The sequence below is a fragment of the Neoarius graeffei genome, chromosome 16, assembly GCF_027579695.1.
Source record: "Neoarius graeffei isolate fNeoGra1 chromosome 16, fNeoGra1.pri, whole genome shotgun sequence".
NCBI lineage: Eukaryota > Metazoa > Chordata > Actinopteri > Siluriformes > Ariidae > Neoarius > Neoarius graeffei.
Window position 1 is genome coordinate 64,034,122 of NC_083584.1, and position 18,548 is coordinate 64,052,669.

At 42.0% G+C, this 18,548-nt stretch overlaps 1 protein-coding gene and 1 long non-coding RNA gene across 2 annotated transcripts in view; both read right to left on the reverse strand.

Annotated features, from left to right (window-relative positions):
- Window positions 1–7,225, reverse strand: part of paf1 (PAF1 homolog, Paf1/RNA polymerase II complex component) — a 32,725-nt gene extending 25,500 nt beyond the window's left edge. Inside the window, exons 1-7 of the mRNA XM_060943373.1 lie at window positions 6,984–7,225; window positions 3,062–3,091; window positions 2,872–2,964; window positions 2,630–2,751; window positions 2,481–2,547; window positions 796–897; window positions 572–677 (exon numbers count right to left, since the gene is read on the reverse strand). Coding sequence (XP_060799356.1) covers window positions 572–677; window positions 796–897; window positions 2,481–2,547; window positions 2,630–2,751; window positions 2,872–2,964; window positions 3,062–3,091; window positions 6,984–7,030 — 567 coding nt within the window. The 5' untranslated portion in view covers window positions 7,031–7,225. The remainder of the gene's footprint in view (window positions 1–571; window positions 678–795; window positions 898–2,480; window positions 2,548–2,629; window positions 2,752–2,871; window positions 2,965–3,061; window positions 3,092–6,983) is intronic.
- Window positions 7,226–9,666: 2,441 nt separating this feature from the next.
- LOC132900176 (uncharacterized) overlaps window positions 9,667–18,548 on the reverse strand; it is a 38,897-nt gene continuing 30,015 nt past the window's right edge. Inside the window, exon 4 of the long non-coding RNA XR_009656760.1 lies at window positions 9,667–12,288. This is a non-coding gene — a long non-coding RNA (uncharacterized LOC132900176). The remainder of the gene's footprint in view (window positions 12,289–18,548) is intronic.

The window sequence follows — 18,548 nt, forward strand, 5'->3', positions numbered from 1 at the left end:
TGTGTGGTTTTTGGTGCAATATCTCCATAGGTGTATAGAGGCCCATTTCCAGCAACTCTCACTCCAGTGTTCTAATGGTACAATGTGTTTGCTCATTGCCTCAGAAGGCTAATGGAGGATTAGAAAACCCTTGTACAATCATGTTAGCACAGCTGAAAACAGTTGAGCTCTTTAGAGAAGCTATAAAACTGACCTTCCTTTGAGCAGATTGAGTTTCTGGAGCAGCACATTTGTGGGGTCGATTAAATGCTCAAAATGGCCAGAAAAATGTCTCGACTAGATTTTCTATTCATTTTACAACTTATGGTGGGAAATAAAAGTGTGACTTTTCATGGAAAACACTAAATTGTCTGGGTGACCCCAAACTTTTGAACGGTAGTGTATCTGGCTGCTTGGGACATGTGGAAGTTGGGTGCTTTTCATGTTGTGTCTCAGGTCCCCTCGACCGGGCATAACAATTGCAAATAAACAGAAAAATCTACTCTCATATCCCACCTGACTTCTAGATTTTAAGCTATTAGCATAACGTGATGCGAGAGCTAGGTTTGCATTCGCATGATGTAATGCTCACGTTTTTCTGGGCGTCCTCGAAGGTCTTTTCGATGGCAGAGATCTGACTGTCTCTGTCTTTGTAGATCTCTTCTTCTGTGAACTGCTGCTTCACTGACACACCGATCCTACACACACACAAACACACACATACACACACACTAAACAGCACTGACAAGGTGGTATTCTGTTTAATGGGACTACAGGAGGGGTTCAGTGGACCGTGTGTGTAAAATGCCTACTCACTTGACCTCCACTTTGTCGTTGGACACACCATATCGGTTGAACTCTGTGGAGATGTACTCCGTCTTCCTCATCCACGGGACCACCTTAGCATGCTGCTGGGATCTACACACACACACACACACACACATTCAGAGAATATGAACATATACAAACGGTATTCATATGCGAATGAATACTGAAGCTTATATCCATCCATCCACACACACACACACACACACACACAGGTAAGGCCATCCTTAAAAAAAATCCGTTTCCTGTCCACCGGGTGAGCAAAAACATTTTCAGTCGGGAGGGAGGGATTTTTTTTTTCTTTTTTATATATGGATGGATAAGAAATCGCAATGCTGTGTTTGCTTTTTCTTCCAGTACTTTTTTATTACAAAAGCAGACACATTTAATAAAATATGACGGTTTAATCAACTGAAACTTGTACAAAAACTTTAAGTTAGCATTTTAAATGCTGACTGCAACATTTGCAAAACTTTTACAAAGGTACTTAAAATGTCCGACACACGGACTTTCTGTAGTTCTGAATCGAGCGTTAGGCCGAGTTGGGATGAAATTACACTATTAAAATGATCACTGAATGATTTGTTTTTCTGAATTTTTCGCTAGAATACCATTTTGCGATTTCACACTTAAGCAAATGTTTGAAAACTCCGGATCGCCTTCCTTCATGGTGGCTGCCGTTTTTTTGTGCCGCACGGCGCATGCGCAGAGCTGATTCAGTTCTATATTCTGCGCGGAATGCAGGGCTTTCCACAAGCGCCGGCCGCCGGCCACACAATTAAGTCCAGCCGGCTGCTTTAATGACTATTATTTTTGTAGCCCACAGGCTCTAAATATTAATTTTTGATTTTAATAAAATTAATGTTTATCTAACGGACTGACAATAATGTCAAACTGAACCGCACGCATTTAAGTTGTGATTCGCGCTGTTTGTACCGATAATAACCACAAATTCCCCGCCGACTTCGTTGATCAGGGGAGAGTAACTCATCCGCGGCCCCGACATGTGGTGTGTGCGCGCACTCGGCGGAAGCAGTAGTGTGTCGGAGGGAACAGAAGCAGAGATGACGCTTATTGTGTCTCCGGTAAACCAGTCTTCTCTCGTTCAATTCCATGCTGGCATCAAAAGACACCGTTGGTTGTAAATGAAGCCAAACTGAGTGGTTGGAGTGTATTTTCATACACAAATGGAGAAATGTTGGCTGAGTGTGTAATTGTGTCGCCCCACTGCAGACCGTTGTCGTTGTTAATTCATAGCATGCTCAGCTGCGTGAATGTGTCATGCACCGAAAATAAGAGATTTACAAGCCAGGAACGCCTCATGATGCAATACGCAAGAAAAGAAAGAAGATTTACTGCCATTTTACTTTGTATTTGAGTAAAGTGAATAAATAAATGGTCTGTGGAAAATACATTTAATCCTGGGAACTGCGTGCACAGGAGTTTATTTTGTGTTTACCCCCCCGGCTGGCTACTTATTTGTCATGGCTGGCTAGTATGAGCCTTAGTGGAAAGCCCTGGGAATGCGGAAATGTCAAGCTCGATTTTAGATTTACGAACCCGAAAAAATATCGAAAAACCGGCGTTAAAAAAAAAAATTTCAACCGCACAAACGGCACTCACCCGGCCAGTGGACCGGAAACAGAACGTTTTTTAATAATGGCCTAACCTCTGACCTTTTGGAGCTAGTGGGCGCCTGGATCTCCTCTTCAAGAAGTTTCTCATCTGCAGGATCTAGTACAACTGAGAAATACACAATATTAGTGTCTACGTGGTGTGCCTGAAGTGCGTACTAAGCACGCCCTCGCCGTCAGGGCACACTCACTGTTCGGGTCAATGCGGTAGGTATCAGGGTTGATGAGGTCGATGGTCACTCCCAGGTCCGGTTCTGTGAGCAGGTCGTGTTTGTGTTGTTTTTCGAGTGAGGTGGCTTTATACTGCACAAACCTACACACAAAAGAACGCATCACATCACTTACAGCAAACCGCTCATGTCTAAAACGGTCTAGAATACGAAAAAAATAAACACAGTGATTATTTTGGCTGTGTTTCCCGTCCCCTGTGCACCTGTGCTGGTCAAAGGGATACGTGATGAACTTGGGGTCGAACGGGATGTCAGGGAGGCTGTTACAATATTTAACCCGGCACACAACACCGGACCTAAAAGAACACACAAGAACAACATTCAGCAGAACATACAATTATATCAGTGAACAACAACAACGACGACTACGACGAGAGCCGGTCAAGGCAGTACCTCTCGGGGACGGTTCTGTGTGACGAGCTCCTGTAGGGGAACAAAAAAAAAAAAAGCATACAGTAGAAAGTCAAATAAAAACCACATCTGAAAATAAAACAAGCTCACACTCATGGACCGAATCCCGAATGACTCACTGCACCCTACTTCGGGACACTGATTCTGATGTTCTTTGAATGATATCGAATCCCAGAAAACTGCATGACCTTGGGTGTTTAATCTAGTGTGCTTTACATTCAACAGGAGGCGAATATGGGTACTTGTATGATACATTAGTGCATCTCAAAAAATTAGAATACCATGACGAAGTTCCTTCTTTTCATAATTTCATTCAAAAAGGTAAACTTTCATATATTCTATATTCATTACATGTAAAATGAAATATTTAAAGCCTTTTGTGTTTTAATGTTGATGATTATGGCTTATAGCTCATGAAAAGCAGAAATCCAGTATCTCAAATTATTAGAATATTCCCTAAGATCAATCAAAAAAAGGATTTACAATACAGAAATGTCCAACTTCTGAAAAGTATATTCATTCATACACTCAATACTTGGTTGGGGCTCCTTTACCATGAATTACTGTATCAATGCGGTGTGGCATGGAGGTGATCAGTCTGTGGCACTGATGAGGTGTTATTGAAGCCCAGGTTGCTTTGATAGTGGCCTTCAGCGTATCTGTATTTTTGGGTCGGGTGTTTCTCATCTTCCTCTTGACAATACCACATAGATTCTCTGTGGGGTTCAGGTCAGGCAAGTTGGCTGGCCAATCAAACATGGCAATATCATGGTCAGCAAACCATTTGGTCGTAGTTCTGGCACTGTGGGTAGGTGCTAAGTCCTGCTGGAAAAGGAAATCAGCATCTCCAAAAAGCTCGTCAGCAGATGGAAGCATGAAGTGCTCTAAAATCTCCTGGTAGATGGCTGTGTTGACTTTGGACTTGATAAAATACAGTGGACCAACACCAGCAGATGACATGGCACCCCAAATCATCACAGACTGTGGAAACTTCACACTGGGCTTCAAACACCTTGGATTCTGTGCTTCTCCACTCTTCCTCCAGAACCATGATTTCTAAATTAAATGCAAAATGTACTTTCATCTGAAAAGAGGACTTTGGACCACTGAGCAACAGTCCATTTCTTTCTCTCCTTAGCCCAGATAAGACACTTCTGACGTTGTCTCTGGCTCAGGAGTAGCTTGATATTAGGAATGCGAAAGTTGTATCCCCTTTCTTGAAGATGTCTGTTCGTGATGGGTCTTGATACACTGACACCAGCCTCAGTCCACTCCTTGTGAAGCTCTCCCAAGTTCTTGAATCAACTTTTCTTGACAATCCTCTCAAGACTGCGGCCATCCCTGTTGCTTGTGCACCTTTTCCAGCCACCCTTTTCAGCAATGACCTTTTGTGGCTTACCCTCCTTGTGGAGGGCATCAGTGATCATCTTCTGGACAACAGTCAAGTCAGCAGTCTTCCCCATGATTGTGGTTGTGTGTACTGAACTAGACCGAGAGATACACTGCGTTCATACTGTTTTACTCAAACTCGAAATGAAATATTCTAATATTTTGAGATGGTTTATGTTTTTGTACTGTATGCCATACTGATTAAAATTAAAATAGAAAAGTGCTATGGAAATCAATTTTGTGCCAAAATGTTCATACAATACTTTTGAAATATGAAGCAAAAACGACAAATCAAAATGCAAAAAAAAGTCAATTTTTTTTAGACTGGCAAACAAATTATTCGTGTAAAATATCAGTCTATTGGCCCTTTTCCACTACCCTTTTTCAGCTCACTTCAGCCCGACACAGCTCGCGTTTCGACTACCAAAGAACAGCACGACTCAGCTGGCTTCAGCCCTGCTTAGCCCTAAAACTCGCACCGTTTTGGAGTGGGGCTGAAGCGAGCCAAAGCGAGCCGAGTGAGGCTGGGGGCGTGAGCAGACACTCCCCCGTGCACTGATTGGTGAGGAGGAGTGTCCTCACATGCCCACACACGCCCCGCGAGCACGCTGGGATCTGTAAACACCGTAAACCCGGAAGAAGAATTATTACGAATTACGAGAATTTCTGAAGCCTTATGCGCCTCGCCTCATCTATACGCTCTTGCCAGTATCTGTCCGCGTTGTCGGTGACAACAAGCCACAGCACCAAGACCAGCAACACTAACGACTCCATGTCCTCCATGTTTATTGTTTACTATTCGGGTCGTGAGACTACCGCTTAAAAGGTCACTGATGTCACTGTTTGCGCTGCTTAACGACATCACGTGATGTCCACCCACTTTCGCTAACTCCACCCAATGTGTCCACCCACTTCCAGCCAGCACGGTTCAGCGCGGTTGTAGTCGAAATGCAACTCCAACAGCCCCGCTCAGCTCGACTCAGCCCAACTCAGCACAGCACGGCTCAGCCCAACTCAGCCACGTTTGTAGTGGAAAAGCGGCATATTACTCTTCAGAAACCTTTTATTTTTGTTCCGCGTCTTTCTCAGTTTTGTTTGCCGTAATTTATTTTGGTTGCGATTCCAGCTTTCTCGTTTGCGCTCCCTGACTTTTTGCTTGCAGTTTTGGCACAAACTTCACGTGTGGGCGGGCTGTCCAGGAATGCATTCCCATTGGCTACCTTGTGTTTGACTGACAGCTCCGCTCAGCCATTCCCTACTCGGATTCTGGCGGACTGTTTGACGAGTGACCGATCCATTGACGGTAAACAAGGATGGAGTGGACTTCAGTGGCGACTATGATATTGAATTAATTCAAAGTGTAAGTACAGGACAAATGTGTTGCAGTAGTGCACATTATGCAGGCGTGTTTAACGTTAGCAAGACAGCTATTATATTGGGTAGTGGAGCTAAGGCTAACATTTGACTTGCCACGAAACACCTGCATAATGTGCACTACTGCAACACATACAACACATTTGTCCCGCACTTACACTTTGTTGAATTAATTCAATATCATGGTCGCCACTGAAGTCCACTCGATCCTTGTTTACCGTCAATGGATCGGTCACTCGTCAAACAGTCCGCCAGAATCCGAGTAGGGAATGGCTGAGCGGAGCTGTCAGTCAAACACAAGTTAGCCAATGGGAATGCATTCCTGGACAGCCCGCCCACACGTGAAGTTTGTGCCAAAACTGCAAGCAAAAAGTCAGGGAGCGCAAACGAGAAAGCTGGAATCGCAACCAAAATAAATTACGGCAAACAAAACTGAGAAAGACGCGGAGCAAAAATAAAAGGTTTCTGAAGAGTAATAGACTGATATTTTGCACGATTACACGAATAATTTGTTTGCCAGTCTAAAAAAATTGACTTTTTGTTCTTTTGTATTCTGATTTGTCGTTTTCGTTTGATATTTCAAAAGTACTGTATGAACATTTTGGCACAAAATTGCTTCCATAACTCTACATAAAGTGCATTACATCACTACCAATGGTCTGGACGCTGATGCAGTGCACTTTGTGTCTCAAACGTCCTCAATCCGACCGAAGTGCACTAGATAGGGCACGAAATCATGACCTCCATTTGGGATTCTGCTCCCTTCCTATAGAAGTACACTATACTGGATATAAAACAACTCCTACCCGAATTCACTTCATTTTCATATTCAAGACAGATCATAATCTGAGTGAAATATAGTTTTAAAATTAAAAGAGGAATATTTAGGTGCCTATACGAGCTAATGTTGCTATATTTACTCTTATGGCTAAGTTGTGCTAGCTATTACACTTGTTAATTATGTAAACACGTAATTTGTCCGTTTAGAATTAATCTGGAACAAATTATTGACGACTCAACATGTTTATTAATGTAACTCTACGATATTTAATTTGAGTAATTGGTCACAAAGTGTGCTTCAACGTGTTAGCTAACTACACTAATTAGCAATAGTTAGCTTAGCCGAAATGCTAACACTTACCGATGCCCGTCCTCGCGCTGCGCTTGAGTTTGAATCGTCGGCGCCATTTTAGGGAGAAAAAGCGGCGCGATTTAACCGATTCTGTCCCTTAAAATTAATTCTAAAACCTCGTCAATCTGTAAATTTTATCGCAATCAACTTCAGTAAGGCCAATGTTTATTCTCTGTGGTGTCTGGTCTCGCTTCTCAGCGTTCGAAACCCAAATTCATCGCCCCTACCTTAAAACGTACACTACATAGTAGGTACAAGAAGGGGCGCCTGCACCCTACGTAGTGAACTACAGAGACAAGCGGAAGTCATTTGGGATGAGGCTCAAATTCGACGGAAGCAGTCGGTGCGTTAGGTTTGCCCCACCCGTATTGCGAATAAAAGCAAGACACGGGATTTTTCTCTGAATTCGGGTGGAAATCGAATTCAATCACCCAGAGATGTCACCCAGGACCCCTTCGCTTTCTTAGGCAGCTAAAAAAATTGCCCGACCAAAAATCAATAAATTAATATATTTTCGAGGCTTATTATATTTTTTGTACATTTATTCATTGCGGATCACCTCATACATAACACTGAGAAGTGAAAGAATCATGACAGAAAAATGTGTTAAGTCATTAAGAGAAACCTTTATTTGTCTCAAGCACAGTGAAATCCTCTGCATTTAACCCATCTGAAGCAGTGAACATACACACACACACTCAGAGCAGTGGGCAGCCATACACAGCGCCTGGGAAGCAGTCAGGGGTTCGGTATCTTGCTCAAGGCCGCCCCACGTCAACCTAACTGCATGTCTTTGGACTGTGGGGGAAACCGGAGCACCCGGAGGAAACCCACGCGGACACGGGGAGAACATGCAAACTCCGCACAGCAAGGCCCTCGCCGGCCACGGGGCTCGAACCCAGGACCTTCTTGCTGTGAGGCGACCGTGCTAACCACTACACCACCATTACATTAGAGGGTGTTCAAAGATTCTGACGGCAAAGTTGAATGCTGGGCAAAATCTTGTACGTCGATTGCTGTTGGAGTTTTGAGATGTTTCGCTGCTGCACACACCGTGGATCCTGTGCGTAAATGATTTGCCGAGATAAAACACGTCCCGCATTTTACCATTCCAGAGATCACCGAAGCAAACGAGCAGGAATATCACGTGACCACCGTGGGGCGTTTGACCTACTTTTAACCAAAACAAGTCCGTCAGTGTGGGCAAACATGGTGGACTCCGCTCTCCGTCCACCTAATAGCCAGCAGAAAAGAAAAGGAAAGTCTGCCTAGTGAGCGCAACTGTAAGATAAAACAAGGCTAGATGACTAAATCATTCTAGCTAGCGCTTAGCTATCTTAGCATTAGAATGCATGGGCTCGACACCACGGTAGCGAGTATGGAGTTATACACCTAATATTTTGACCTTGCAGCGAAAGAAACAAAAGATATATTCGTCTTTTGTTTCACGGATCGATTCGCGAACGTCAACCACAAATTACATCCCTGTGACTCAAAACTCTCAGAGGTCGATGTCGTCACGATGTTCTCTGCATGTCACCACCTTGGTGTGACGCAGTTCCAGAGTTATGCTAATTAGTTAAAGCTCTTGGTGTTCGGCTGTTTCTGTAAGACCATAGCCTACTGTTTACCTCAAGAGGTCGGAAAAGGGGCCCAGAACAGAGAAAAGTGATCCTCAGGACATCTCGGCCACGTGATATTGTTCTTACGGTACAAGACATTGGAAAAACATCACGCACAAGAAATTTTTTTTTTGAAAATTTCAGATGACTTTGCAGTCAGTACCTTTAAGTTTTCTTGAATATGAACATGAAATACATAGTTTAGTATGTTTTGTTCCATTTAAAAATAATTCAGTAAGCGCTTTATTCTGGTCAGGGGCAGTCTGGGTCCAGAGCGTATCCAGGGAATACTAAGGTGGTGTTTACATTAGACCGTATCAGCAGATCATCAGATTAACGTTTTTAAAACGATTCGCCTGCACACAGCAACGCCAATACACGGATACGCTCGGCTCCGCAGGCATCCTGCGCTCCAAATCACTCCACCCTGAACAGCGAGTGCCCTCTGGAGGGTGCGCACTCCGGCCCTGCACAGCTCACAGAGCGCGCGAGTGAAGCGCACAAGCAGTGATTCGGGACAAATAGCAGGAAGTGAAAGTCCGCGCCGTTTTTCAGCAGTCGCGTCACATGACCAATGCCAGCGAATCAGGAAGGTGGATGTCACAGTGACGTTGTCCAATGTCGACGTCAGCTCGAGCTCAGCACTGCGTTTCCTCGTTCCTCAATGTTTACACAGCACCGGATCAGATACGTAATGGATTGACTACGTGGGCCCTGGCGGATTCAAGTTGTTCCGCCTGTGGAGTCGTTTCCCGGCGTTTTAATGTGAACGGACAGTGCATCCGCGACGAAAACGAGACGGATACGGTCTAATGTAAACACCACCTAAGAGCAAGATGGGAATACACCCTGAATGGGACCCCATATTAAAAACGTAGCACATGATGACCGACAGGTGCTCGTGTTTCCAAATGATCCTAGATCGCTGACAGTCTAAAAAAAATAAATTTTAAAAAATTGCTGCATGTTTACATCTAATGGTTCTTGTAATGTACATGGCCACTTTCTGGCTAAAGATTCAAATTCATTCAAATGACTCCAGTTTATAACAAACCCAGACACACAGACGGTTCACGTGTACAGCATGTTGGTTTATTATGTGGAACACAAAAGGAAATCCCCATCATGGATGGAACAACCCTTCTGTCAAACCATTAGAAAAGAAAGGAATACAGCATTTATTTTCCAAAGAAAAAAGTCCAGAATCACATGGATGGTTTACACTTAGGAGTTCATTCATCTCGAAATTACAGGTACAGTTCTTAAACAAAAAGTCAGAGGTCTTGAAGGTAACTAACCCCCCCTTTTTTTTTTTTACAATTTATAAAAATTGGAAATCATCTAAACTCTACGTTCACACTCGCTTGAGTCGATTGTAGTTCGTCTCTTGTGGGTGTATCGTGACTGTTACGGTTATCACTTGTGGGCGTGTCCTGGCCAGAATTTGTTACACTGAAAAACGCTACTAGCTATATACGTAGCTTTTAAAGCTACCTCGTTAACCATGAACTCAACACAATTCAGTGTGAAAATTGGTTGACTTTCATCCTCGTGTTTGCTTTATTGGCAAATGAGCAAAGCTAACCACACCAGCGATCTCCACTCCTTCCGAGCCATCTTCGTAACGTCTCTATACACCTTTAACGACTGACTGTACAGGACAGGATTAGACAAAACCATGGTTTTAAAAACGTTTTCTTGGTGTGTCAAACAGTAAATGGAAATTAAATCTAATGAGCAGGGAACCGATGAAATGGAGTGGGCTGAGGAATCCTTCCAGCCGATCAGTGGGATTTGTAGCTTCATACTCAAATTTGGATATAAATTGAGGAAAAGCTTGCGTTAAAAGGTCACTTTATGGTTGAAAGAGTGTTACTTAAGCAGTGTAAAGGAATGTTTTGTCACTTGTTTTTGTGAACGTCGGGTAACAGGTGAGAAACAGGAGAGGAAGTTAAATGCGATGCTCGCTTTACCATTGTAACAATCATTGTGCTGCGATACTTTTGGGAAACTTTCCATTGGAAAAAAAAAAACAAAAAAACACACATTAAACACTCCGGGGGCAAATTAATTGGTTTTAAGAAACATAACAGAGCTGAATGATGACAAATTAATATTAAATCATGATAAAAGAAGTTTACAAACTCGCTTTGGTATCCGAGTTTCATGTGAAAAGTTTTTTTTTTTTTTTTAAATCTGGCTGAGCACTTAAATTAAAAAGTAAAAAAAAAAAAAAAAAAAAAACAGCAGCAAGTTATACACGACAAGCTAAAAGCTAACAGTTTGATTTTTAAACAATCAATACTCTATCACAAGTGATTTACCTCAGACACTAAGCCCCGCCTCTTTCCCCTTCAACCGGTTATCTTCCACCCCGCACGACTCAAGGGTGGGCGGAGCTTCCACAGCGCAACTGCTCGTGATGAGAATTTCCCACCCTTTTCACTGAATCAGTATTTCAACTCGCTAAAAAAAAAAAAAAAAAAAAAAAAAAAAAGAGTCGACTCCTAAACGACTCCTTGGCCTTTTTCCAAGCCAAGATATTTTGGAGACGAGTGATTGATCATCTTTGCCGAAATAAAGCTCAAGTTATTTCAAACGAACAAAACAAAACAACGTGACTTTAAATCCATTTCAATTATTGTAAAATCATAAAGGAGAAACGCAAGTGAACTGACTCTTGCACTGCATTGTTGATTTTACGTTATTGTGCTGCTGTCTGTAAGATTTATCTGACTGAATAGCTAGACGTTTAAAAAAAAAAAAAAGTTGACATGAATGAACTCTTGATATCTACCTAAAGGAGCCGAATCAAAAGAGCCGACTCTTCTTTGGCAAACGATTCATCGTCTATACATGTGAAAAAAACTGATCTCAAATTCTGAGCATTAAAAAAAAAAAAGTGTGTATTTAAAATTTGAATATATTATATATCACTCGTGCAAACACTGGTCAACAGGGTCACACAAGAATGCGTGTATCTGTCCCTTTAGATGGACAAATGTCATTAAGGTTCAGTATTTTCATTATCAGACTTTAAGGAGTCCTGTTGGATCTTTGTAGCGACATTGTTACATCCTGTATTGTTTAAATGTTGATTAGCTTCGAGGTTAAGGCCGCACGCCATAGTAAGCAGCGATGAAAAAAAAAAAATGTACGAAAAACATCGAGTGTGTATCCTGAAAACCTCATACAGCCCACTGGACAAACCGCAACACACCCCAATGAACTAGTGATAAACTCAAACTGTAAAAACAAAATCATTGTGATATGAAGCAGACGCCTAAACAAGACAACAAAGTGAGTACGTTAAAACCGAAGGCAGGTGGAAAGTGTTCGCTTCAATCACAGGCACGCAGATTTAAAAACAAACAGACGGACAGACCGGGTGCGTTTTAGTGTCATTCCTACACCGAGCTGCCGTTCTTTTTTTTTTTTTTCTTGAGAAGAGAAGCTCCTTTCAGAGGAGACAAAGTGAGAAACGTAATACAAGTTCCCTTTATAACAACCAACACAGAACCTGCGCTTAGCCACGAGCTCCGTGCTAATTCTCCATCGCGAGCCATGGCACAGATTGTTGAAATGCGGCAGCAGTCGGACGGGAAGCCATTTTCCTCCCCAGATCTTTGGTTGATTGGCGTTCCCAGCTGACGACAAGGCCGCGAGCTCAGGTATGAGCAGAATGATCTGATCTACAAGGAGAAGAAGAAATAAAAATAAATAAATAGTCAGGGCCTGTCAGAGTTCTTTGGGTGGGAACCATAACTACACAATGATTAGGGTGCATCAGTTGCCCCCTAAAAATGAAAAGTTCCTCCGATCATGATGCATTTTTGTTTTTATGTTCCTTTTGGTAAGAAAACACACTGGGTGAAATATTTTGACAAAATTCAAAAAGTTTAATGGTGGCACCAGGAGCTCAAAGTTATGGAAAAAGCTGCTATTTTATGACAAAATTTCGATCACTTTTCATGAAACATTATGGCACCTTATAGAGTATACCAAATATCTTAGATACACATTTTTAGTACATATTCTAAATATATTATCAAGTAGGGATGGCAAAAACTAAAAAAAAATCTTGACCGACCACCGAGCCTCATTAGCCGGTTAAAGTCGGTTAACCTATGAGTTTAACAGGGATGCAAACGCCGCGCCTTTTAGCGGATGCTGACTTTTACACGGCTGAATCGTGCAGATCCGATTTTTTTTGGGGGGGGGGGCGTTGGAGTGTCTGAATAATTTCAACGGCATTTGCTTATTTAATAATTTTAATACAGAATTTACTCTGATGAAATTATTCAGACACTCCAATGCCCCCCCACTAAAAAAAAAAACAAAATCAGATCTGCACGATTCAGCCGTGAAAAAGTCGGCATCTGCGCCTTTAGTTTGTGTGGAGAGATCTGATCTGCAATAACATGCATTGTTGGCTACAGACCGAAACATACTTTCAGAATGCGCTGGCCAAGGCAGGACTAAACTCCATGTGCCTTCTAATAATAATTAAAAAAAAACAAAAACAGAATAGTAATTTGTAAGCTAAAAAGCCTGTCTACACTTCTCTCACCGAGTGGCAGCTGTGTTCAACTGGGGCGGGACATGACTGAATGGGTGTTTCTGATTTGTCAGCTGTCGTCCTTACACCGCATGGCACGCCCCAAGCGTTTACAACCCAGAATTCCAGGTTCTCCGCTCCAAAATCGGCAGCTTCAAAACGATTGATTTTTTTTTTTTTTAAACCGACAACCAAAAAAAAAAAATTAACCGGTTGACGTTGATTCGGTCAACCACCGGTCAAACGGTCATCGGTTAACATCCCTATTATCAAGCACAGTTTGAGTTTTAGCTGTTCGTTGAATCATTGTTCAACTACTTTTAAACAATACAAATGTATTATGAATCACATTAATGCTTCTCAATCCCTTGCAAAGGTTCTTAACATGATCTCTGGCTCACAAGAAATCAATAAATCAGAGATGCCTACCCCAAATTTTGAATTTCAGTATTCTTGAAAACATTTTTCAGTATTTTGGAATGACTTTCAGTAACATTAATTTATGCGCATTATATTATAAAGAGGTGTATATACCAATATGTTTAACATTTAAATTATTAAAAAGAACTGTTTTGTGTGAATTGAATAAACAAAATGCGAGCAGCCATCTCAACTGAATTTCCACTCAACAAATTTCTAGAGCATACAATATATCACTGTGGCAGCGGGGGCGTGGTCAAGCGCCGGTCTGTGACAGGAGGGCGGAGTCAGGGAAGGTGAGTGGCAGAATCACTACACCTGAGAGCAATTAACCTGTGTTTGTGTGTCTTCCCAGTGACCGCGCCCTATATAAGGAGGGAGAGCAGACAGCAGAGGAGCTCTTCCCTGAACAGACACCCGTCGTGTGTGTGTGTGTCTGTTAGACTGAAAAGTGTGACAATAAATGCTAAATTGGAACCTGATCTCTGTCCTGCCGTCCTCTGTGCTCCACCCACCTACTCCGAACTGCCACAATCACATTTTTATAAATACAATAGTGTTCCCTGTTTGCAGACATTACGGTTGACTACCAATCATTGGTATTGAATGTAACTCCTCAAAAGTATTATATTATATTGCCTGGAAAAATGTTCTACCTGTTAACGGATTCTAATAAAATTAAAAAAAATGTTCTTATTTCATGCCAAAGAGAGTCCGACATTGTTCTCTTAATCTCCCAATATATAAATACTTCAGCATAATGCTTCAGAAGAGACACTGAATAAAATGACATTTATAATTGTATTTAAAACAGTGGAATGATCAATTTTTTGCCACAATCCCAACAACACTAATCATAAAATTCTGTTTTTGATCAGACTACATGTACATTTGCACTTGCAACACTGAAAAGACTTTGAATTAAAGAAGTGCAGCCAGTGTTTGATATTTCAGTGAATAAAAATCAGACATGTAAAAAGAAACTGAATAAGTTTAACTCACATTTCATGGCACTAATCGGCAAGTTCAACTCCAAGCACAGGTCAACCATCACCGCTTCAGCACGCGTCACGTTCCGTGTCTTTTCATCCACAGATTTCGTAAAAAACTGCTGGATCCCCCCAGATTTACTTTCCGCCTGACTCGCCATTTCAGCATACTCCATATGTTTTTTGTAGTTGACATGCCGCGTGCAGTCATCGCGACCACCATGAGTGATGTTAATGTCAGTTCTACACAGTTTGCAGTGCGCGTATCCATTGCCCTTTTGACTGGGTGTAATGCACGGCCATTCTACCGTATATCGTGGGAGGAACACCTGAGACCTGTGTTTCACTCGTCCCGATACTGAGCGTTTCATTTCCACGATTCAGAAGCAGTACCATGCGTGTGTGATGCTGAGCGAAAATAGCGCGAACAAATGTGCGGAATCTGCGCATGTCACGCACAGCATGTGCGGTTGTCGTAAAAATAAATAGCCGTGAATCGCGTAGGGATTGAAAAAGTTGCTTGGACATTTAAAAACAACTCACTGGAATTTAAGACTTTATAATAATTCTGTACAGAATAACACTGTTTGCCGTAACATCGTATTTACGTAACTTTTCCGTACAAAATACGGCCAATCCGTACTAGTAGGCATCTCTGATAAATGGAGTCCAACATTGTGATTCAAACCTTACGTGAAAACATAAAATAGGCATTTTTTGGCAAAAAATGAACCTCATGGTGCCACCATTAGACTTTTGAATATGGTCAAAAAATTTTACAGGATGTCTTTATTGGTGAAAAGGAACACCCAAACAAAAACGCATCAGATTTTATGAAAGTGAGGGCAACTGATGCACCCTAACAACGACCCTTCTGAAAAACACTTCGAGAAGCCTTTTAAGAAGAGCGTAGTTACGGAAACCTTTATTTTCCTGTCCCATTAAATTGAGGTATGTTGACTGAAAGATGTAAAAGATTACAAGTATCACAACATAAAATCAAATCCCATCACAGCACAGGAAATTGATGCAAACGACAAATGTTTTCTCGTGACGATTAAAGGATCCTGTACTGAACTGAGAACTGTCAAGGGGGGAAAAAAAAGAAACTACAGCTGGGGGGGAAAGAATCTTAAAGTGTTGCTAAAGACACATCAGACCACACTGCTGCACACTGGTGTTCAACTCTGGAAGACTGCTAACGTGTTGACATTTGGGAAATAAAACCAAGTAAGTTAATCAGAAAACATTACTGGCAGGTAGAAACAACAATACAAACTGTTGGAGTGTAATCTCTCTCTTTTTTTTTTTAAAATAAAATAGATCGAGATGCAGAAAGTTACAGCATAGTGTTTTTAAATCCCTCCCATTTGTTTTGACCAAAGCAGATTTAAAGCAGAACTGAAGTCATTTTTAAACTTGCTTTATTTCTTAATTAACATGTTCTTCAATTACGTTTTTGCTTTTAGTAACCTTATATCGTGACTCGTATCGGCAACTAATCGCAATTAAACATTATACTTATCGGCCTATTCGGTTTTTAGCCGTGTTGAATTTAGTTCGTTTGGTCCACGGCAGGCGTCGCTTATCCGCGCGATCTTCACAAGACTTGTGCGAGACTTCGAAACGTGAAGTGTCAGCGCCGCCATTTTGAAAACTGTTTACCAAATGAAATATTGCACAAAAACCAGTTTAAATGATGATTACTGCCTACTTTTTTCAAACTTTCCTGATTGCTATCAAAATAAACAAAACTTCTGGCTTGATTACATCAGCGTTCGAAAGAGGGCGCGCGCGTCTTTTGACGAGCCCTGTGTCCGAAATCACTCTCTACTCACTATATCGGGCGCTATATAGTAGGGACGCCATTTTGTAGTGCTGTCTGCATGGCCACTACATTACCGTGCCGCCCCATTATCAACATATAGGTATAAAATAAGTGCATCCAGGTGAGGTTTGTTTTGCCTGGCAACACTTGTTTTGGTCGGATTAACGTCATGAGAGAGATAAAAAAAAGAAAATCTAGTGACTGAATGACTGTTTATAGCTGCTATAAAGTGAGCAACAACTTCATGGATGTTGCACAACCTGAATTGTAACTACAAAAGGATAAATTGTTAGTGTTGGGAAATCCACATGGAGAAAACCCACACAGACACTGGGAGAACATGCAAACTCCACACAGAAAGGCCCCCGTCGGCTACTGGACTCAAACCCAGGACCTTCCTGCTGTGAGGCAACAGTGCTAACCACTACACCACCTTGCCGCCCTTACTGAAAACATCTGACTCTAATTTCACCTTCAAATTCAGTCCTAATCCTCAGGGTTCGCATACTTTTGCCACTCAGTGATATGTAACACTGGATCATTTTCCTCAATAAATAAATATCATCTCATCTCATTATCTGTAGCCGCTTTATCCTGTTCTACAGGGTCGCAGGCAAGCTGGAGCCTATCCCAGCTGACTACGGGCGAAAGGCGGGGTACACCCTGGACAAGTCGCCAGGTCATCACAGGGCTGACACATAGACACAGACAACCATTCACACTCACATTCACACCTACGGTCAATTTAGAGTCACCAGTTAACCTAACCTGCATGTCTTTGGACTGTGGGGGAAACCGGAGCACCCGGAGGAAACCCACGCGGACACAGGGAGAACATGCAAACTCCACACAGAAAGGCCCTCGCCGGCCACGGGGCTCGAACCCGGACCTTCTTGCTGTGAGGCGACAGCGCTAACCACTACACCACCATGCCGCCTGCGCTGAAATCAAATTCTCGAATGTGATTTAATAAAAGGCAGCAGCAAAGAAGAAAGGATTCAGGCTTGATTTAAAAGAACTGAAAGCTGCAGCGACTTTGTATTGATTAATGTAGGAAATGCGCTCAGTATAATATGGATTTATCACAAAAACACACACGTGTTTATTATTTTGAAACCCACCAGCTGCCTGATCTGGCACGTTTTAATCGTGCGACAGTAATGACGTAAATACCAGCGCGACGGACGAGTGTCTGAAAGCGTTTTTTCCTCTATATAGTAATTCCCTACATAGGGAGTAGTGAATGAGTGAGTGATTTCAGACACAGGAAAAGCTGGCAGAAGTCGGTCGCTTTGATTTCCGCTGTAGGACGGAAGTAAAACCTACGATGTCTCGCACAGGTCTCAACGAATCTCGTTTACGGCCGTTGCTTTGACATATGGACAGATATTACAGAGCATATTTCAAACACTCATAACTTGCTATAGCAGCGACACAATAGCGATCAAAAATGCACTCATATTTAATAAAATAAGAAATAGAATTTTGATAAAATAAATAAAAATACATTAAAAAATTGCTTTTAGTTCCCCTTTAATAAACTGACAAAATAAGAATCGCGACAAAGGCTGATACGTCCAGGCTGAACGTTCTGTATCCTTGGTGGAGAAAGCGCACACCTTGTCTTGACATAAGGTGAAATTAATTATAACAAAAAACACTCCTCTCAGATATCACAATTACTTTATAAATAATTAAAACAAAAATTTACACCACAAATAAAATATATAAAGAATAAAACAACTAAAATGAGCTGCTTTAAAAAAAAAACACGACAGAAACTAAGACTTTTGGTGGCGTTAGCCGTTCTTAAAAACATCCTCCAAGGTGTTGCTGGGTTTCAGTCACGTGACTTTTCTTAGCCGTTTTACCGCAAGTGAAATAGCTGGTGGTCTAAACGGCTGCCGTGGTGCAAACAACTAGCGATAACTTAGAGTACGCTCGGAATCTAGAAGCCGCTGCTGGCTTTAGATATATTCAGAAGGTTGCTATGTGCAATGAAATCGACCCCTACAGTCTGGGAAAGAAGGATTTTGTCATACGATCTCAGAAACGACCCTTCAGTCGAGTTCCCCGACATCTCGAACTATCTGGTGTTGCAGACGTCCTTCTACACCGCAAAACAGATGAAAGCGTGGAAGAGTACGGAGGCTTACT